Below are 22149 nucleotides of genomic sequence, written 5' to 3'. Positions count from 1 at the left end.
CAGTCTTTGGGGATCCCACAACAACTCTGAAAACGCTAAGGTGACTATTAATGAGGCAGCTCTTGTTCGAACATAACAGAAAAACCAGTCAAAAAGGCCTAAACAATAAGAAAAGATAAAAGTCAGATTGCATAACAAGAAGTTCTGACAGAGGGCAGACCCAGGACTGCTGAACTCAGTGACCACTCAGTAAGGACCAGTCTCCTTGCTATCTCATGCCCACCCCTAAGGCAATTCCCAGCAGAGAAGTGTGATCACCAGTATTATAGAAGGCTCTTGAAAGCATCTAATTCCACAGCCTCATTGTACAAAGGGGAGGATCAAATGGCTTGGCCCTCTCTTGGAATTAATCTCTGATTCTACAGGACCACCCAGACCCTCTAGATCTCCAGCCCAGGGGCTTCCCATTGGCTGCCTCCTCCTAGAGAGGATGCTTCAGCTCCAGAGGACACTGGCCAGGGAAGAGTGGGGGAGGGCAGAGGAGGGTGAAGGGCAAGAGACTGCCAGCCTGGGAGGGGTTGGAGGCAGCAAGAAAAGGCCTGGTTACTTTACAAAGTTCTTAGGCTGAGAAGTTCCAACCCTCAGGGCCTGCTATGTTGGACTAACATCTTCAGAATGGAAGAATTCTCAGGAAACTCTCACTCACCAAACAGTTGAGTCAAGCCCTTAAGAACGCATAATAGGAAAAATTTGAGGGCAGACTCTGGCACCTAGAACATAGAGGAACTCGGTATATTTATAGTCACTGAAGGAAGGAAGAAAGAAATGGAGGGAAGGAGTGGGGAAGGGGTGGGGAAGAAGGGGGAAAGAAAAGAAACCCACTAAAAATAATTTACATGGAATTATTTACATATGATACTTTACATATTTACATATGCTAGGAATAACACTGGCCATGAACTCAGATACCTGAAACTCCACTTAGAAGCTACGTGATCTTGGACCAAACTCCCTTAACCTCTGGCTTTCAAGGAGAGGAATGTCGTAAGGACAAAAAAGACAAATGAATGTGAGAGCACGTGATGTAGAACAGACTTAATGAATGATGGCTGAAGCGGATACTTTTGTGTCATATCTTAAAAGGTAGAACAACCGAGAGATTCATCACCAATAATGCAGAAACCAAGCAGTGTCCCCAAGCCCTCCCCCTTCTCTGGGAGCCTTAGCTCACTTGACCCCCAGATTTTGCCAGCCCAGTGCAGAGCAGGCTGCCATCTGGTGGGAAGAAGGAGGAAGTGAACTCCACAGCGTCCCTTCAGACTAGGCCATTATGAGGAGCCACCTGGAAGCAAAGGGAAGCACAGGGACCCAACTTTCCTTCCCCTCAGCTGTGACTCTCTTATCCTTTAAGACAGGCAGATGCCTCATCATGGACCAACAATTTATAGAAAAATAAGATTTCAATCGGTGTTTCTTTTCAAAAGTAGTAGGATATTATTGAGCCTTAAAAAGAGAAGGCATTCTGGGGCGCCTGGGTGGCTCAGTGGGTTAAGCCGCTGCCTTTGGCTCAGGTCACAATCTCAGGGTCCTGAGATCAAGCCCCGCATCGGACTCTCTGCTCAGCAGGGAGCCTGCTTCCCCCTCTCTCTCTGCCTGCCTCTCTGTCTACTTGTGATCTCTGTCTGTCAAATAAATAAATAAAATCTTAAAAAAAAAAGAGAGAGAGAGAGAAGGCATTCTAACATACATTAAAGTGTGAATGAGACTTGAGGACAGTTATGCTAAGTGAGATGAGCCAGTCATAAAAAGACAAATACCGTATGACTCTGCTTTTACGAGGTATCTAAAGGAGTCAAATTGATAGAAACAGAAAGTAGAATGGTAGTTACCAGGGGTTGGGGAGGGGGAAACTCTAATGGTAGAGCATCTTTGCAAGATGAGAAGTTCTGGAAGCGATTGCACAACTTTGTGAATATGCTTAACACTACTGAACTGTGCACTTAAAAATGGTCAAATGGGGGGCGCCTGGGTGCCTCAGTTGGTTAGGCACCTGACTTCGGCTCAGGTCATGATCTCAGGATCCTGGGCTTGGCTTTCTCGAGTTGGGATCCCTGCTCAGTGGGGAGTCTGCTTCTCTCCCTCACAAATAATAAATAAAATCTTTTTTTTTAAATGATAACTTTTTTTTAAAAGATTTTATTTATTTGACAGACAGAGATCACAAGTGAGCAGAGAGGCAGGCAGAGAGAGAGAGGAGGAAGCAGGCTCCCCGCAGAGCAGAGAGCCTGATGCGGGGCTCGATCCCAGGACCCTGGGATCATGACCTGAGCCGAAGGCAGAGGCTTCAACCCACTGAGCCACCCAGGTGCCCCTAAATGGTAACTTTTATGTTATGCATATTTTTCCACAATGAAAAAAATAACAGCAAGTGATAGAGATAATGAGCACACGGTGGGTGCTTGACTTGAGGCCATGGCATCCCAATAAATATGTGCTGGTGCCTGACAGGTGGTCTCAGACATCAGGATGAACACGAGAATGGACATCTTTCCTTTCCTAGGATGGCCTTCCAAGAGACTGATTAATCACCATCACCACTGCCTTTTCTTTGGGGGTGATAAATTAGTTATCTTTCCTCTTCTCATCTCAACACTAAAATTTTCTGACAATGCCATGGCATTGGGTTCACCCTGAGCCAGAACATCTTTCCTCCCTGAGAACCGTATTTCTGTGATCAGCCCTGGTAGCGGCAGCCGTGTTTCTGTTCACCACAGAGCTGCAGGTTCCCAGTTCTCCCAGTTCCTAGAGCTTGATAACTGCAAAGGTTCCAAGCAGCCTCGAGAGATTTGAGAGATTTATATGAAAATGGTTCCTCGGCGGAGGCGGGGGGGTGGCCTGGGTGGCTCAGTGGGTTAAGCCCCTGCCTTTGGCTCAGGTCACAATCCCAGCATCCTGGCATCGAGCCCCACATCGGGCTCCCTGCTTGGCGGGAAGCCTGCTTCTCCCTCTCCCACTCCCCCTGCTTGTGTTCCCTTCTCTCGCTGTGTCTCTCTCTGTCAAATAAATAAAATGGTTCCTTGGTACCTGTAGTGCAAGTAATAGATAACCCAGAGATTAGACTTTATTGATACCTGGGAACTACACTCAAATGTGAAGGCCTTTTATAAAAGCAAAACTAGGGGCACCTGGGTGGCTCAGTGGGTTAAGCCTCTGCCTTCGGCTCAGGTCATGATCTCAGGGTCCTGGGATCGAGCCCCGCATCAGGCTCTCTGCTCTGCGGGGAGCCTGCTTCCTCCTTTCTCTCTCTCTGCCTGCCTCTCTGCCTACTTGTGATCTCTCTCTCTCTGTCAAATAAATAAATAAAAAATTTATAAAAGCAAAACTACAGTCTTAGTCATTTTAGCATATTAAGTTATCTTTAATATTTTTTCTAAAAAACGTGATATTTGTATCCATGATAACATTTACACAATATCTATTGCCTCCATCTAATCTCACCAAGAAAATTTGTTTTTATTGTGTTAGTAATTCAAGGTAACTTTGCCCCAAAAACTTGCTGATTTAACACTCCAGAAGTTTTTACTAAGGGCTGTTTTTATAAAAACTGCTATTGCTTCTAATTTAGAATTTTTTAAAGAAAGAGAATATGCTTTCACTAATTGCTCCTCCTGTGCCAAAAGAAAGTAAGTAAGGAGGCATCTTCATAATTATGAAGTTGCTAAGGTAGCATTCGAGATTTTCTGTGAAGTCAGGGACTGTAAGGAGATCTACAGCATTGGACGTGTTGTAAACCGTTACTCAGTGCAACAAGTAGCCTGAGTCCATCCACAATGGCTGTACCCAATTTTGATATCATGTCATGGGTAAATGTGCACTGGAAAAGAAACCAAAAAACCACAATGTATCTTATACTTTTGTGAACTGTGTTTTGTGGATAACTTCAGTTTTCCTAAAAGGCTGATATATTTCAATAATTTGACTACATCAATGTTAATTCTGAGTTGGCGGAGGTAGCCTAGCCAACCACCATTATGTTTTGGTACTCAGGGCTATACTTTTCAATAAAGTTAATTGAAATGCAAAAAAAAAAAAAAAAGCCTTTTTTGTTTTTAAAGATTTTATCTTTATTTTATTTTATTTTATTTTATTTGACAGAGATAGCCCACAAGCAGGGGGAGCAGCAGGCAGAGGGAGAGGGAGAAGCAGGTTCCCCACTGAGAAGGGAGCCCAGCAGGGCTCAATCCCAGGACTCTGGGATCATGACCTAAGCTGAAGGCAGATGCTTGACTGACTGAACCACTCAGATGCCCCTATAAGAAGGCATCTTAATTAGTGACTTATTAAAACCTACAGAGCTGAGAACTGACCTTTCACCATCAGAGAACCCCACCCCACCCCCACAGTAGCAAGTGCAAGGGGGCCAACTTCCCTCCCTTCCCTCCTTGTGGCCAGGTTAGTGCTCTGCTAGAGGAAAGGTTCTCCTGTGATCAGAGACACTCCAAGGCCCCTCAGCCCCAGTGTTTGCCCGGGGAACAGGACAGGTTGAGTCTGTTCGTGGCAGGACCCTCAGCCTAGAGGCAGGGATCAGATCCATCAGGGGAAGCAAGACAGGGTGCAGAGAATGAGCCCCCAGATGTTCTGGCAGCTGACTCTGACTCTGCAATCTTCTGGAATCCCTGAGATGGAGCCTCCTGCCTTTGAGCAGCTCTGTCTCAACCCAACTTCTCTGCCCAATCACCAAGTCTCGCCCAGAAGCAAAACCAGAACACTCCTTACCCTTACTCACCAGGGGTGTGAGGGGTAAAAGAAGTCAGTAGCTTTTCTCCCAAGAATCAATGCCATAAGGGTTTCTGACTTTTAGGAGCCCTTGCAGCAGCCTTGGAGTCTAAGCAGGCCCATCCCAGCTCCTTGCAGAAGCACAAGATTCCCCAAGGGCTGCCGGCCTTTATCTGAGGGCTTCAGAGCAGCCCTTTTGTTTCAATGACTACTTTCCATGGAGACCAAATCTGACACAGGCTGGTTCCCTGAGACTGGAGTAAGTCTCTGTTCCACCAACAACATTCACTCATGGTGGGCTCCAAATTTTACTTAGATGGTACCTGATTACCCACAGGCTGCCCAGGTCATGCAGAGCTGGGTGGGATAGGATTAGGGGGTGACATCTCTCCAGAGACAAACACAGGCAGTGGATCCTTCCCAGGAGCTGGGAGCTGGGCAGTGGGTCAGGACCTGAGTGTTTTAAGATTCCTTACCTCACTCATTAACATACTCTCAGGGAACAGTATTACAACCAGGATGACCACAGAAGTATCACCTAAGCTGGGAGCCATTAATAATTATGCTGGGAGGGGCACCTGGGTGGCTCAGTGGGTTAAAGCCTCTGCCTTCAGCTCGGGTCATGATTCCAGGGTCCTGGGATAGAGCTCAGCAGGGAGCCTGCTCCCCACCTGACCCTCGTCTGCCTCTCTGCCTACTTGTGATCGCTGTCAAATAAATAAATAAAATCTTTAAAAAGAAATAATTATGCTGGGAAACAATACAAACCGGGAGAGTCCTGGGCATGATGATCAATCATCTATACCCAGGGAGGAAACAAACCAAAAAGGAGGAGAATCCAGTCATTATCATTTCTTGCTCTCTGGTATAGGATTACAAAACAAAAGCACAAACCTCTCCTGATCAGAGAATGCATGCTGTCAATTTCCAGTGGGACACTGAAACCAGCAAGCCATAAAACCAGGTGTCCTTTGCCTCCCCTGAGGTATTCCCACTCATGTAGTCTGCTCCCTTTGGTCAGTACTCAAATCAGAATAAAGTATAGCTCATGGTCCTAGTTACATGGGGATGGCCAGAACCTCAGGGTGGGAACACAGATTTTTCAGTTCATTATTAATAAGCCACTCCCAGGAGGGGCAGCAGTGGGAAGTATTTCCTCAAACGTGATGCCTTATTAAGACATGTGGTGTATGGAACTAGAAAAGACCCCAAATAGCCAGAGGAATGTTGAAAAAGAAAAGCAAAGCTGGCAGCATCACAATTCTGGACTTCAAGCTCTATTACAAACCTGTAATCATCAAGACAGCATGGTACTGGCACAAAAACAGACACATAGATCCATGGAACAGAGTAGAGAGCCCAGAAGTAGACCCTCAACTCTGTGGTCAACTAATCTTCGAGAAAGCAGGAAAAATTGTCCAGTGGAAAAAAGGCAGTCTCTTCAACAAATGGTGTTGTGAAAATTGGACAGCCACATGCGGAAGAATGAAACTGGACCATTTCCTTACACCACACACAAAACTATACTCAAAATGGATGAAAGACCTCAACGTGAGGAATCCATCAAAACCCTTGAGAACACAGACAGCAACCTCTTTGACCTCAGCCGCAGCAACTTCTTCCTAGACACATCACCAAAGGCAAGGGAAGCAAGGGCAAAAATGAACTCTTGGGACTTCATCAAGATAAAAAGCTTTGGCACAGCAAAGGAAACAGTCAACAAAACCAGAAGACAACTGACAAAATGGGAGAAGATATTTACAAATGACATATCAGATAAAGGGCTAGTATCCAAAATCTATAAAGAACTTATCAAACTCAACACCCAAAGAATAAATAATCCAATCAAGAAATGGGCAGAAGACATGAATAGACATTTCTGCAAAGAAGACATCCAGATGGCCAACAGACACATGAAAAAGTGCTCCACATCACTTGGCATCAGGAAAATACAAATCAAAACCACAATGAGATACCACCTCACACCAGTCAGAATGGCTAAAATTAACACGTCAGGAAACGACAGATGTCGGCGAGAATGCAAAAGGGGAAGCCTCCTACACTGTTGGTGTGAATGCCAGCTGGTGTAGCCACTCTGGAAGATAGCATGGAGGTTCCTCAAAAAGTTGAAAACAGAGCTACCCTACGACTCAGCAATCACACTACTGGATACTTACCCCAAAGATATAAATGTAGTGATCTAAAAGGGGATGTGCACCCCAATGTTTATAATGTTTATAGCAGCAAGAGCCTAACTATGGAAAGAGCCTAGATGAGATGTCCATCGGCGGATGAGTGGATTAAAGATGTGGTACACAGGGGCGCCTGGGTGGCTCAGTGGGTTAAAGCCTCTGCCTTTGGCTTGGGTCATGATCCCAGGGTCCTGGGATCGAGCCCTGCATCGGGCTCTCTGCTCAGCGGGGAGCTTGCTTTCTCCTCTCTCTCTACCTGCCTCTCCACCTACTTGTGATTTCTGTCTGTCAAATAAATAAATAAAAATCTTAAAAAAAAAAAAGATGTGGTACACACACACACACACACACATATACACACAGAAATACTATGCAGCCATCAAAAATGAAATCTTCCCATTTGCAACAATATGAATGGAACTAGAGGGTATTATGTTAAGTGAAAGTAGTCACTCAAAGAAAGACAATTATCATACAATCTTGTTGATATGTGGAATTTGAGAAACAAGGCAGTGGATCATGGGGGAAGAGAGGAAAAAATGAAATGGGATGAAACCAGGGAGGGAGATAAACCATAAGAGACTCTTTTTTTTTTTTTTTTTTTTAAGATTTTATTTGTTTATTGGACAGAGAGAGATCACAAGTAGGCAGAGAGGCAGGCAGAGAGAGAGAGGAGGAAGCAGGCTCCCCACCAAGGAAAGAGCCCGATGTGGGGCTCGATCCCAGGGCCCTGGGATCATGACCTGAGCCGAAGGCAGAGGCTTTAACCCTCTGAGCCACCCAGGCGCCCCATAAGAGACTCTTAATATCAGAAAATAAACGGAGGGTTGCTGAGGGGTGGGATGGGAGGGATGGGGTGGCTAAGTGATGGAAGCTGGGGAAGGGTATGTGCTATGGTGAGTGCTGTGAATTGTGTAAGACTGATGAATCACAGACCTGTACCCCTAAAACAAATAATACACTAAGTTAATGGAAAATAAAAAATAAAAATAAAAAAGACTACATGCTGGGAATCACCCAAGTCCATATTTGGCCTGCAGGGGGAAACATCTCTCCAGCAATGATCACACCAGAAGAGTTACTGCAAGAAACCCATTTAATTGGCTAAGGAGTACGGGTTTTGTTTTTTTTTTTTTAAATCAGATCAGTACATTTCCAATAAGTAATTTCTACTGTGATATATTTTCATATAGAGATGTTGCTTTTTTTCTATTTACAGTGTTAGGTACATAGTGAGCTTTTAACAAATAAATACTTATGGACGGCTCAGTTGGTGAAGATAACCCAGATAACCCAGACTTGCCTGAGGTATAGAAAGTACAAGGTAAAATGGGAGGAGAGGAAATAAGGATTGGTGAATGTGCACGGAAAAGCACTTTCTCTTCTGGTTAATAGCTTGCCTTGGGGGAAAACACATTCGAAAATTTCCAAAAGATCTTTTTCCAAGAGCAAACCATTATTAACAGAATTATTTAAAAAACCAAAAACACGGTAATCTTGACTGTATACCTCTTCCTCCTCATTTCAAAGTCCATCCTCTATAGATGTTAGATAAATGAGTTCCAAGTCTATGCAGGTTTCTACATGTTTGCAGTTTTTACATTTAGACTCATCCCTTTTCAGACGCATCGATTCTAAGTGTCTCTGCCCCTGTTCCCACCCGGCTTCCGCAGAGACTGGCTAAAGCCATCAGAGTCCACCCAGGACTTTAGTGGAGTCCCCCTTAGCTTTGCCGGGCATCCGTGAGCACCGTGAGCAGTGCACCGCGGCCTGGTCTGGGCAGGCCGTCCGGCAGATATGCACGCATTTCGGGGGGTGGGGGCAACACCTCTGCTGGGGCGTGCCTGGCAGACATCTGTGCACCGTTCAGACCGGGCTCCTCGCTCTGTTTGCCAAGCAGCAGAAGATCAGCACCTTTAATACCAACAGTGACCATGAGCACCCTGATCCCAGGTAGACCCCCTTTCTCTGGAGAGATCAACAGACCCAGGCAGCTTTGGAGAGTGTGGCTAGGAAGAGAGAAGAGTGGACGGTCTGTGGCTGAGGGCTGCCCCCCCCCCCCCCACAGACCACCAGCAAGATGTTTCAGCTTCACCCCCAATGACATGGGGCCAGACAATGGCTATTGGTCTTATACAGGTCCAGGCCCTTCATCTTCGAGGGTCACCTTGCTTCAGTGGGTAAAGCTCTGCAGGGAGAAGAGGCTGCAAGGTGGCTAAAGCAGGAGCAGCTCAGAGGGAGGCAGCTGTGATCCCACAGACCAACAGGGCCCCCACAGCCAGAAGCAGCTTCCTCCTTATCCAACCAGTAGTAAGCAATGCCACCTTGTCCCACCCCCTGAGCTTACTACTTGTCATCTGGGAGAGCCCTCAGAATCACTGCCGGCCCCATATCTCAGTCAGAGCCCTGGGCCCTAGATACCCAGCAGGAGGAATGTGAGGGAAAAGGGGGAGGGTCATGTCACCCTCCAAGCCACCTGAAGCCACAGGTGGGAGAACTCTCCTGAGGAGGGGAGCGAGTGGGTAGCCCCTCCGTCAGGGCCCAACCTCAGGAAAGGAGACACCATGGCAAGTGTGGTATGCCACAAACCCAAATGTCACTGTGTTAGGCCCCTCTCTTCCCTGCCCCACAATGTAGTAAAAGTGAGGGCCTTGGCTGCGGGATATCTATGGGTCTTAGAAGCAAAGACAGGATTAGGAACCCCAGGGGGAAGCAGGTGACAAGGTGAAGGGGGGGACGCCTTCATACACAAGGACAGGGAGACAGCATCACAGAGAGATGTAGTGGGCTCAAGAAAGGGCTGTGGGCCTGGCCTACGCCACTCCCCAACCAAAAGGTCTCCAAGCGCAGCCAGGCCTCCCCTGGCCTCACCAAGTGAGCCCGAGATGAGCACCAGGCAGCACCCAGCTGGGGTCTGACTGGGCCTGATGTAAACGCCAGGGTAGGGTAGGGTCTGGGAGATCGAGGAGCCATCCCTGTGCTTTGAGGGTGAGGCTGCTGCAGGTGGAGCTCCGGCCCAGATGGGAGCAGAGAGGTGCCCGGTAGAGTCAGACCTCCCCCTGCTGCCCCCTCGCCCACCCAGCGGCTGCGGAAAGACCCGGGAGGCAGGGGAGGCCCACTCATCACTTCCCACCCCGGGGAACCACTGACGGCGCTCCTGGCTGGTTTGCCATGATGTGGTAGATGGATTCTCGGAAGCGCTGGTCCCGGCTGAGCCTCTTGGCCACCTCCTTTAGCTCCTCCATGTTGTTGGCATCCAGCTGGGAGGTCATGAAAGACTGGGATGGCTTCACTGGGGAGAGGGAGGCCGTGAGCAGCCTCCTTCCACCGAGGCTTACCGGGTCCCCAACCCCAGACCGCCACCCTCGCTCCCCACCGCACAAGCTTCTCGGCACCCACCGGAGCTTCCTGAATCCTGGAAGATGCCCTAGGCCAGGCCGGGGAGCCAGGTCCAGGCTGCCCAGTCCGGCCTCCAAGCTGGATCAGCACTTCCCACCCTGGCAAGGGCGCGCGGACAGACGCACTCACTGTCATTCCAGGAGGTGCTGGAGCGGCGCCGGTGGAAGCGGCAGCTCTTGATCCGGCGAGTGGCCGCCTTGTGGATGTACACGGAGTTCTTCATGATGACCGGCATCTTGGCCTCCAGCTCCGCATTCCGGATGCACTCCTCGAAGAACCCTGCGGCCGCAGTGCCGCTGCGTCCTTCCCGCCCGGCCCCGGCCCGGCTCCCGCTCCAGCCGCAAACACGCGCCCCCCCCCCCCCCCCCCCCCCCCGCCCACCCGCCCGGGCAGGGCACGGAACTCCCCACCGCGCCCCCACCCGGGTGGCGAGAGCCCCAGGAAGCCTAGCCCAGGACGCGCCTACGGCAAGAGCCTGGGGAAGAAACTCCCTCGGTACCTCGGGACCGCCTAATGCGCCCCGGGCCCCGTGCGGCGCTCCCGGCCCGGATCCCGGCTCCGCAGGGTCTGGACTTCCGTGGGGGCTGAGCCCGAGGGCTGGGCCTTACTTTTCAGGTGGCTCACGTCAGCCCGCATCCTCTCCTCCTTCTCTTTGTTCCGCACCTTGGAGTTGAGCCCCTGTTCCAGGCTCCGCAAGGCCCCCTCTGCCTCCCGCAGACGCCTCTCCAGGTCCATGCGGACCTTCACCTCGGCCTGGGGCGGGGAGAGGGAAAACAGACGAAAAGGGGTCTGGGGAGCAGTTGCCATCTCCCGTGGAAGCCTTCCCTGGTCACCCCCCCACCCCCCATCAAGAGAGATTGCTTGCCTCTGGACTTGGATGGAAGTTACCATATCCTGTCTAGGGTAGCCGCCCTTGACCAGATGGCCCTGACAGCCTCTGCACCCCAGTAGCGGGTTAGCTGCTCCCCAAGGGGTGGCTCCATCGCCTGCCCCTAGCGGGTCAGACTGGCAGAGATAATTGAGGTAGCGGCGGGGTAAGGGATGTGAGAGGGAATGTGCAAAACCAGGCAGCTGCCTGCAGGCCCTGGCCAACACCTTGAGCTCCCGCTCGGCCTGCTGCTTCTCTGCGGTCAGCTCCTGCAGCGAGTTCTGCAGGGCCTGGGACTGGGTCGAGTAGAACTCCCGCTCTTCCTCCAGGGCCCGAGAGCGCTCCTCGTTCTCCTTCATCCTGCAGGGCCGAGGGGGTGCTCAGTGCTTCCTCATGGAGGAGGCTTTCCAGTGGGAGGGCAGCCCCTCCTGGAGACCTGGCTGAAGAAGTCTGACACCCAGGCTTCCTGAGCCCCAGAACTTTCTAGGTTCTGTCACCCAGGGGATGAGAGGAGTGGTATGGACAGTGAGGGGAAGCCCCTGGCTTAGAGTCAGAAGACCAGAGTCTCGGGTCCTAGTCTTGCTAGTTCTGTGACTTCAGGAAAGTCCTATCAACCCTCTTAGGCTCAGTTTCCTCATTTGTACAAAGGAGCTATGAAGACATCCCCAGCCTGTGACAAAGCACTGTTAGATCGTCCTAATGCCTCTCCGTATGGTTCCCACCACTGCAAGAGATAATGATCAAGTCAGCTCTGGGTAGTGAAAATTTTCTTTGACTTTGCCTCATGGGGAAACTGAGTCCTAGGCAAAAGGAAGTAATTGATCTATCTGGTCAATGCCAGCTAGAACTCAAGAATGCGGGTGTGGAGTTCAAGGAACGTTATCACACTGGACTCAGGGTTGAAGGGCCTCTCACCGCTTCTCAGCCAGGAGCTTCTCTTCCAAGAGCTGCTGCATCTTCTCCTCTATCTGCCTCAGGTTGCTGTGGAGACCCCCACTGGGAGGGGGCTGCTCACTCTGATTGGCCAGTGTCTGCAGCTGGTTCTCATTCTCCTCCAGCATCGCCAGGGTTTTCTTCTTCTCTATGGAGAGTTCCTGGCATGGAGGGAGGGAGGGAAGAGAAAAAGCCTAATCTAAGCTCTCCAACATGGCTGCCCTCATCTGCCCTTTAATTTCAGGGAGTGATGCCCTCCTCACTCAACCTTCTAGGAGAGACACCTGAAATATCTTCCTTCTTCCCTGGTGATAAAAGGTCAAGCAAGATCTCTTTAACAAAGAGGTAAGGTTACTCCTCCACCAAGGGACTCTGGGAGGAGCCCAATGCAGCTTCCAGGGAACTTGACACCTGTACAGCCGGGGCCCAAGGGCACCATGACCTTCGGAGGTCTTTATTCCTCCAAGGGCAAGTGATGGAGTGTGTTGGGCTCATGAAGAACACCCAAGAGGAGTGAGCCCTGAACAGAAGTAGATGTCTTCCCCATTTATCAGGCTGGGGTCTTGCACTACCCAAAAGTTCTGGAGTTGAAACACTCCACAAGAACCATCTATCATGATGTGAAGTAGAAAGATAAACAAATAAAAGAACCAGAAACAAAGCCCCAGTCAGCTGAGAGAAAATAGAAACCTTGCAGCCTTTAAGGCAATTCATGAATTCAGTAAACATTAGCAATGTACCAGGCTCCTGGTAGCTAGGTGCTGGGTTTGGAGAGACCTTAAGATACAGTCTAGTGAACTTCACAGTTTGGAAAACACAACCTAGTGTCCCATAACAGATGTGCAAAGTGCAGCAGGAGCCTAGAGCTCAGAGCAAACCCATGCCTGGAAGAGTCAGGGAAGCTAGGGTATGGTGATGCTGGAGTTGAGTCTTAGAAGGATGAATGAGTTCTCCAGGCAGAGAAGAGGTGGAAGGACATTTTGTGTAGAAGGAACAGCTTGGGCAAAGGTGTAGAATCTGAAAGAGCTGGGTTTCCCCAGGACACATGAGCTCAGTAGTTTGGAGGAGGGGTCAGAGTGTCTTTGTGCAAGGTGTGGAGGAACAACCAAGGGAAAGTCAAGGAGGAGGAGCTGGGGACAGAGTTGGCATTTGGTCCTTGGTACATGCCACCTCCTTCCTCCCCCTCACAGTTTCTGTGGTATCAAACGGAGGTAATATGACAGTTGATTTCCCTTCATGATCAGTTTCACCTAGGAGCAGCTATGTGAATGAGCCACAAGAAGAAATTCTCCATCTGGTATAAAAATATCAACACTGGGGGAGCCTGGGTGGCTCAGTGGGTTAAAGCCTCTGCCTTCGGCTCAGGTCATGATCCCAGGGTCCTGGGATCCAGCCCCGCATCGGGCTTTCTGCTCAGCGGGGAGCCTGCTTCCTCCTCTCTCTCTCAGCCTACCTCTCTGTCTACTTGTGATCTCTGTCTGTCCAATAAATAAAATCTTGAAAAAAAAAAGAAAAAAAAATTTATTTAAAAAAATATATATATGAACACTGAAGAAGGTGGATTTCCCGAGGCCACAGTCACAGCAGGACAAGTTTGAATTTGCTCCTCTGGGTCCTGCATTAGGCCTCCTGGGCTCGCTGGTCCACAGAGAAGAAATCTTTTAACTTTTTTTTTTTTTTTTTAAGATTTTATTTATTTATTTGTCAGAGAGAGAGAGAGCGAGCACAGGCAGACAGAGTGGCAGGCAGAATCAGAGGGAGAAGCAGGCTCCCTGCGGAGCAAGAAGCCCGACGTGGGACTCAATCTGAGGACACCGGGATCATGACCTGAGCCGAAGGCAGCTGCCCAACCAACTGAGCCACCCAGGCGTCCCAGAGAAGAAATCTTTTAGATCAGTACTCCATCATGCCCCGTTCCCTTTGTGGAGAACCCTCTGGGGAAATGCTGCTGGGAAAACAGTGTCATATGGCCCAACCAACCAGCCTGGCTCCAGGCCAACCATCAGACCAGTGGCCCCTCACCTCCAATGTCTGCTGCAGGGACTCTGTGAGGTGCCTCAGCTCCTTCTTCTCTTGCTCCACACCCTTGAGGCATCTTGCAGTCAGCTCGAGCTCCCTGCAGGGACAGAGGGCTGGGTATGGCTGTGCCCACCTCCCCTCCCAATCCCCTCTGCACACAGAAATGCTTCTGCTCCACCTCCCGATATGGCTCAGAGGGGTCCTTGGAAGGCCAGTCCCTCTCTGTGTGGCAGGGTCCTAACAGCAGCTGTAGGGACTTGGGGCTGAAAGAAGGAGATGCCAGCCAAGTGGGGTTGAAGTCACGTGCTCCAGGTACACAGGTGTCTGTCAGATGGGATAAACCCAGGACCACCCCGCAGGCAGAGAGAAGCACTGGAGAAACCATGGCAATCCTGGCCCCACCGCCTGTCTTCTGCAGATGGACCCTTCTAGAATCCCTACTCACTCTGAATTGGGACATGACTGAGGCCGCTCTCTGGGGTGATAATCGCCTTGTTGCAAGCCTGGGCCCCCTCAGGCATTTACTCCTGGTTTCCCTTCCTCTTGCCCAATTTCTGAAAACCTACCCATCCTTCAAGGTCCAGCTCAATCGAACCTCTCTTTTGCCCACGAGGATCACATGTATACCTTAATTCCGATGACACAGGGAGTCTGCACTGTGCCTCCTAATGGCTGATTATATATTACTGTGTTGACGTTTCCTGGGTGGGAGTCTGGTTTTCCCAACCAAATTGTAAGATCCTGCACTGTAAGATAAGAGAACTTATCTTCTATTCCAGTATCTGGCACAATTCTGAAGATAAGCAGGTGCTTGGCTATTTACTTGTTAAGATTCTTGGAGCTTCTCCCTCCCTGCAGCCATTGTCTAATTGACTTCCTTTTATAAGGCTGTTGCAAGAAAAGCCTTTCTGAGCTAACACTGATTATCAGTAGTGATGATGAGGAGAAGGGTGACAACCACCCCCACAACAGAACCCAGAGCATTAGTCTCCAAATCCCTAGATAGTCCGAGTCAGAGTGACCTGGAGAGCTTTTGAAAATACAGCTCTCTGGGCCCTACCTTCAAGAGATTCTCATTCTGTTACACGATCGGAATGTGCAACTGGGTGACTGGGTTTGCAAACCATACCCAGGACTAAAGATCCCAAGGGCCAGTATTAGCCAGAACAAGAAGAGGGGATGTTGGGGGTCTTGGTTAATAGCACCTCCTGTCTGCCCCTGGGTAAGGAAGGCTTGACAGAGGCTTGACAGAGACAAGAGAGGATTGTTGCTGGAGGGGAGAGAGCACTGGTCTGCACCTGCCCGTGCCTCACGTCCAGTCTGTGTGGGGTCTACAGCTCCTTCTGGGCTATCCCGAGGCCTGGAGCACTGGTAAGAGAGACTCAAACCAAGCCATCACGTAGTGAGGCTCTGCTGGCCGAGAGCTCCCCAGGCCTGTCGGGAAACATGGGTTCTCACCCTCTGTCCGAGGCGCACCTCCCTCCCACCCCTTCCTGGGCACCACCCCCACCTTTTGATCTGCTCCTGCTCCATTTTCAGCTCCTGCACCACCTCCTCAAACTGCTGCTTCTCGGCTTCCAGCACCTGGTTCAAGCGTTCAAGCTCCTGAGGAGAACCAGAGGGGAAGAGAAGAGTCATGGGCAGCGAAGGACTCCTGAGGTCGGAACTGCCGCTCTGGTCCAGGAGCCCCCTGGGATGAAGTCCAGGCCAGGCTCTATGGGAGCAGACTCGGGGTCAAGTCCCAAGGAGCCTTGGTCCCACTCAGTGACACCCAGTCTTAACAAACCCAAGGTCTGTGCGGGGTTTGGCCTTATCAGACACACTGAGCTTGCTGCCACCAGGGTTTAGAAAGGCTCGCAACGTTGTTTCCCTGGGACTGGAGGTGGAGATCATTCTAGACGTCTGCTCTGCCAGACAACTCCAGTCGCTAACACCCTCAGGCATGTTGGCCGGCTCTCAAGTGCTAGAGGATAAAGGGATGAGTGTCTATTCCCATCAAAGATCCCTAGAGTGCCATCTGTGAAGGGTGGCGAAGAAAAGCCATTTCCCCAAAGTCAGAAAATCAGGGCTCTTTTTTCCTCGGGGCTTCTAGAAAGCAGCCCAGTGGCTGCAACTTTCTCTGTGCTCGGCCGGAAGGGCACGGGAGAGCCAGAAAGCGCCAGGCAGGCCCCCAGGAAGGGCCAGACTCGTGCTGTCAGGAATGCTGGCCAGCACTGTCTTTTTCCAGCAAGTATGTGCCTTCCACAGGCCCCGTTTTCCCAGGCCTCACTGGCGGGTGGAATTGCAGGGTGCGCTTGGAGAGAAGCTTAGCTGTTAGCAGTTTTGCGACAACTGCTTTGCTCCTCCACAGTTCACACTGCGGGAAGATAGAATTTTCTGGCACTTCAGATGCCAGCAGACCCTGGTGACGCCTCTAAGAACCAGAGAGTGAAACCGATGCTCCTGAAGATAACACGCCCAAACAGTCATCTGGCTTCTCCTACCCCTCCTCCCTGCGTTGGCCCCAGGTCTGTGCGATACATGCTTTTCCCACCTGAGTCCATAACCACGGGCCCGGACCACACGGAGTGCTGGACGACAGTCAGAGAAACGGGAACCCATGAATCAGAGCCCTCTACAGTCAAGGGCACTTAAAAGGCGCGTTTGTCTTCATCAGACCCTCGAATCCCTGGATCAGTTTTCCTGCCAAGAGATGGCCCGGGTTCTGCTCGAGTGGCTTTCATGACAGGGAACTTGCCCCTTCAGACAGCCTGTTTCACTCCAGAACAACCTGCTCACAGCTCTTCCTTCCGGGTTCAACCTCAGCATGGGCCCTCTCTGAAAGCTACAAATACAGACGCATTGAGGAAGGGCCCAGAATTTGCCACAAGTTTTGCGGGGTTCAGAGGAGAGGGCTGACTCTTGTTGATGGAGCAAAACTTCCCTCCAGCGCTCCTGTCGCCGCCTCTGTCCTTGGACCACACTCTCTCCCTTCAGCATCTGCCTCCCTCGCTGGGAACTTGCTGTCCTCAGCCACCATGGCTCAGCCTTGAACCCTGAAGATCCCAGCCAGCAAAGGAAAAGCCGGGGAACAGTGCTTGGCAAAACAGAAGACTGGCAAAGCCAAGGACACAGCCAACTTGTGGACACCCTGAGTCCTCCAAGTACACCTAGGAGAAGGGGTAGCCCATTTCATCCACCTGGGCCATCTGAGCCCAAAGCTGCCTTCTCGTAACTTCCATCAGCAGGTCCGGCTTCTCCCCTCAGATCCATAGAACAAGACTGATCCGTTTTCCCTTCAGGTGTTGGGGACGGCTCTTCTGTCCCCAAGTCTCCTCTCCTCCAAGCCAGATAATCCCTGCCCAAAATGCTTCACTGCATTATTTCTAAATCCCCAGTAAAAGTAATTACGCTTTTGAAAAGAATGCAGGCCCCTGATTGGGAAGATTATAGTAAAGGTTCTTCCCAGTTAATTTACAAGCTCAGTGCAGTTTCCGTAAAAATCCCAATGAGATTTTTTTTTTAATGGTTTGATTCATTCATGCCACACCTATTTATTGGGTGCTTAATACTGCCAATCTGCCAGGCTCTGCACTGAGGATGTGAGGATGAGCAAAACCAGACATGTCTCAGTTCTCACAGAGCTTCCGGCTCAACGCAAGAATCAGAAACTAATAAAATAAGTACACACGAGAGTATGTTTACAAACCAAGGCCCGTGATGTGCAGGACAGGGACACAGGTCTATGGAAAGCTGCCTTGGACAAGAAGGACAGTATGACTAGTGGGGGAAGCAGAAGGTGGATAAGAGGGAAAAACATGCCAGGAAGGAGGATCAGTATGTGCAAAGGCCCTTCGGAAACCTCCTGCCCCGAAAGAAGCAAGACAGACTCATACAGCTGGGCCCAGAGTGAGGGTGGGTGGGAGGAGTCTAGGCCACACAGGGCCTTGGGCTATGCTGGGGATTTGGGTCTTTTTTCCTGAGCAAGAGCAAGGTTTTGGGCAAGGAGTAGGCGAAGAAGGCGGGCAACAGAATCTGACTTTCATTGTGAACTGTGACTCTGGCTGCAGCATGGAGAAAAGGGATGAAGAGGGGCCTGGAGGGATACAAGGAACCCAGGTGGGAGGCCACTGCCTTAGTCCAGCAAGACCTGGTAATGTGAGCCAGAACAGGGCAGTGAAATGTAGAGAAGTGGCCAGGCGGGTTCAAGAGCTTGTGGGGGCAATGCTATCAGATCTTGGGAGAGGCATGACTCCCGGGTTTCCAGTCTGCACCAACAATGGATGGTGGTGAATTCCTTGAGATAGGGAGCTCTCGAGGACCACCAGCTCTGCTGGGGCAGATCATGAGTGCCCTTGGACATGCTGAGTTTGCAGTACTTTTCAGACATCTGGCTGGAGATGTGACATCAACAGTTGGAAATTAAGGGGCTGGAGCTCAGCAGAGAAAAGGGACTGCACCTGTCAATGGGGAGTCATTTGCACGCACACAGGAAATGAAGCCAGAGGTCTGGTCTCGACTGACTTTGGATGTAGTGCAGAGAGAAGAGAGGGTATGGGAGCTACTCTTAGAGATGGGCAGTACTACCTTGTAGGGTTAATGGGAAGATCACATGAGTTAATCTATGCAAATTGTCTGCAACATAGTCAGTGCTTAATAAGGGATAGATGGTATTATAAACCAAAACTGTGTGGTATCTGTTCACAGATAGACAGCAATTCAAAGGAACAGAAAAGGGAATTCTGAAACAGGTCTTGTATGTGATAATAATGACAATAATGGATAATATTCTCTGTGAGCTTACTGTTCTAAGTACTTTACACGTATTAACTCAGTTAATCCTCATAACAGCTCTGAAAGTGGATAATATTTTTATCCTCATCTTACAGATGAGAAAAGTGGAGGTACCTAAAGGTCAAGGAAACTTGTTCCCTTTTCCCCACACCATAGCTAGTCAATGATGAAGGAAGGACTCAAACGCGGGTAGCAGCGTAGAGCAAGAAGGAAATGGTTACACACTGCTAGGGAGAGTGAAAGCTGGTACAAATTTTCTGGAAAGCAATTTGTCAATATGCATCAGGAGTCTTAAAATTTCTTGCTCAGACTCAATGATTTCCCCCATTGGAATCTCTCCTAAACAATTAGACAGCAGACCAAGAGTTAAGTGTACAGAGATGTTTGCTGTGCCACAATTTAAAATAGTGAAAACAGTTTGGGGCACCTGGGTGGCTCAGTGGGTTAAGCCTCTGCCTTCGCCTCAGGTCATGGTCTCAAGGTCCTGGGATCGAGTCCAGAGTCCGGCTCTCTGCTCAGCGGGGAGCCTGCTTCTCCCCACCTCTCTGCCTGCCTCTCTGCCTACTTGTGATCTCTCTCTCTCTCTCTGTCAAATAAATAAATAAATAAATAAAATCTTAAAAAAAATAGTGAAAACAGTCTAGGTATCCAAAGATAGAAGAGTAGTTAAATGGAACATCACATCAGATGAATCAGTACGTGGTCATTAAGAATGAAGTTTTCGAAGAATGTTGAATGACATGAAAACTTGCCAAAGGTACAATGTTAATGAAGGTATCATGAAAAAGCGGGCTATAAAACCAAATATTTGGACACCTGGGTGGCTCAGTTGGTTAAACAACTGCCTTTGGCTCAGGTCATGATCCTAATATCCCGGGATCGAGTCCCGCCTCGGGCTCCCAGCTCCATGGGAAGTCTGCTTCTCCCTCTGACCTTCTTCCCTCTCATGCTCTCTCTCTCACTCTCTCTCTCAAATAAATAAATAAAACCTTTAAAAAATAAATAAATAAAACTGAATATCCTATTATGTTGAAAATATGTATCAGAATAATATATATATAATATATATAATATATATATTTATATAGATAAATATATGTATATTTAAATATTTTATCTATTTAGAGAGAGAGAGAGAGCAGGTGGAGGGGCACAGGCACAGAGAGGGAGAGAATGTCAGCTAGACTCCATGCTGTGTGTGAAGCCCACTGCAGAACTCGATCTCACAACTCTGAGCTGAAACTAAGCGTCCGGATGCTTCACTGACTAAGCCGCCCAGGCGCCCCTACAATAGTATGTATTTTTAAAGACTGAAGAAAAATACCAAAATGTTGGCAGCCGTTGTCCGTTGACTGTGGGACCGAGGATCACGTTTGTTTTCTGGCTGTTCTGCAGAAAGCATGATTTCTACTGTTAACAAGAAGGTTACGGACTAATGAGGACAAAGAAACAGAAACCTCTTCCCAGTCGCTCACTTCTTTTCCACCTTTCACTTCACCTGTGTGAGTCTTAACTAAAACTGATACCCGGGTATAGCCTGAGAAGCCTGGATGACAACAGAATCCATAAACCCGGAGCATCCAGAACCTTCTGTTCCTGCAGCCAAGAGGGTCTGAGCACTTGGAGCAACCCTGCCACAGGCTGAGGTCAGCCAAGACCTACCTGCAGCAGCTGAAGCCTGTCTACGCCGTCTAGGGCTTGTTCCTCTGACCCCCGCGCCTGACCTAAGGTACAGGAGCTCAGGGTTGGAGAGAAGTCACCCGAAGGCAAATTCCAGCTCAAGGGAAGGAAGAGCTTTCAAACAACAGAGCAATAAGGCAGAGAATAGCTCCAGAGCTTGTGAGTTACCCACGACAGAATCAGGATATCATCCATCAGGGAGGTGAGCAGAGAGCCTCACCCTGAAGTGGAAGGTTCTTTCCAACACCCAGAGTCTGTTCTGACCAGGAGCAGCCTGGTTGGCAAGATGCCTGCCTAACGGGCCCTGGGCATTTCTAACTTCCCGTGCACCTGCTCACAGGCAAGGCCGAGCTCTCAGAGTTCAGCCAGAAAAGGAAAGGCAGGCAGCCTGCCCTGCTCCAGGGGATGAGAGAGATGAGGTCACAGGGAGCCAGGGACATTGGAGGGACCTGCACCCAGAGAAGGGCCTGGCCTCCTGCCCCCAGGGCAGATGAGCCCCAGCAGGGGGGGGTCCACCTACACTGTCTGCTCACATGTCTAGAGTCCCAGGGTCTTCCTTCCTGATGGAGGATCGTGTGGTCCCACCACACACGGCACACACCTGCGAGGGCCTTGGGTGTCCCTATGCACTCTGTAACTTCTAGTCACTGAGACTCACGGCAACCCAGGAGCTGGGCAGGCACAGTCGTTAACTCTTATCAGAGCATCACAGATGAAGAAACCGAGGCCCCCAAGGCCACGCAGTCAGTGATGGAGCTGAGACTCCAATCTGAGTCTCCTGGCCCTGGACCTCTTCCTTCTGCCCGCCCACAGCCACCTTCGCTGTGGGAATCGGCTGGGCCGGAGGGAGTCACATTCATATCTTGGGCCACAAAACCAGGGAGTTCACAGCTGTCAGGCTTCATTCCTTCAACGTGCTATGGCTTTAAGTGAGGCCGGCGTGCGGTGGGTCTCCGCTGTCCTCATTTCCTGCCTAAAGACCTAGATAGAGTGTCTAAATTTTCCTCTGGCTGACTGCTGCCCCAGATTTAGCCTCTCTGATGGATAAGTCTGTCTCTCTCCCTGCCGGTGGCTGTGTCTGTCATTCCATCCCTTCCTCTGGCTTCCTCAATTACCTGTCTCTAGGTTGCCGACAATGCACCGGAAGTCCCGCTTCTCAAAGTGACAGAACTGTGTGAAGAAAATGCCAAGAGTCTCATACAGGACCTGGATGACAGCAGGGACACAGGGAGACCCACACACCTGCTGGGTGGGAGAAGGCTCAGCGCTGTCACAAGGCCAATCCTCAAATCCACGCAATCCTAATACAAATCCCCACTGGCTTTGGGGTTTGTTTTGTGTTTGGTTTGGTTTGTTTTTTTTTCTGTTGCTGTGCATTGACAAAGTGAGTGTCAAGTCCAGCTGGAAGGATGAGTGGACAAGAATATCAGATACCATTTTGGGGAAGGAGAGAAATGAGGATGAATCGTCCCAGTGGATGAAAATCAAGATGTAATGTGAAATTATAAGAATCAAAAGCGCTCACTCATTGAGTCATCCTGCATTTATCAAGCTCTTATCCCTGGCCAG

The 22149-nt window shown here is 49.9% G+C and overlaps 1 protein-coding gene across 3 annotated transcripts in view; it reads right to left on the bottom strand.

The window, feature by feature from the left end:
* Positions 1-7992: 7992 nt before the first annotated feature.
* Positions 7993-22149, bottom strand: part of PLEKHD1 (pleckstrin homology and coiled-coil domain containing D1) — a 29991-nt gene continuing 15834 nt past the window's right edge. For all 3 annotated transcript variants that reach the window (XM_047739136.1, XM_047739137.1, XM_047739135.1), the window contains 7 exons: positions 15638-15732; positions 14131-14224; positions 12091-12269; positions 11403-11535; positions 10916-11060; positions 10437-10586; positions 7993-10200 (listed from right to left, as the gene is read on the bottom strand). In XM_047739136.1, the coding sequence (XP_047595092.1) occupies positions 10031-10200; positions 10437-10586; positions 10916-11060; positions 11403-11535; positions 12091-12269; positions 14131-14224; positions 15638-15732 (966 nt within the window). In that variant the 3' untranslated portion in view covers positions 7993-10030. The remainder of the gene's footprint in view (positions 10201-10436; positions 10587-10915; positions 11061-11402; positions 11536-12090; positions 12270-14130; positions 14225-15637; positions 15733-22149) is intronic.

Source organism: Lutra lutra, chromosome 7, assembly GCF_902655055.1.
Source record: "Lutra lutra chromosome 7, mLutLut1.2, whole genome shotgun sequence".
Lineage (NCBI taxonomy): Eukaryota > Metazoa > Chordata > Mammalia > Carnivora > Mustelidae > Lutra > Lutra lutra.
This window is presented reverse-complemented; position numbering and strand designations above follow the sequence as displayed.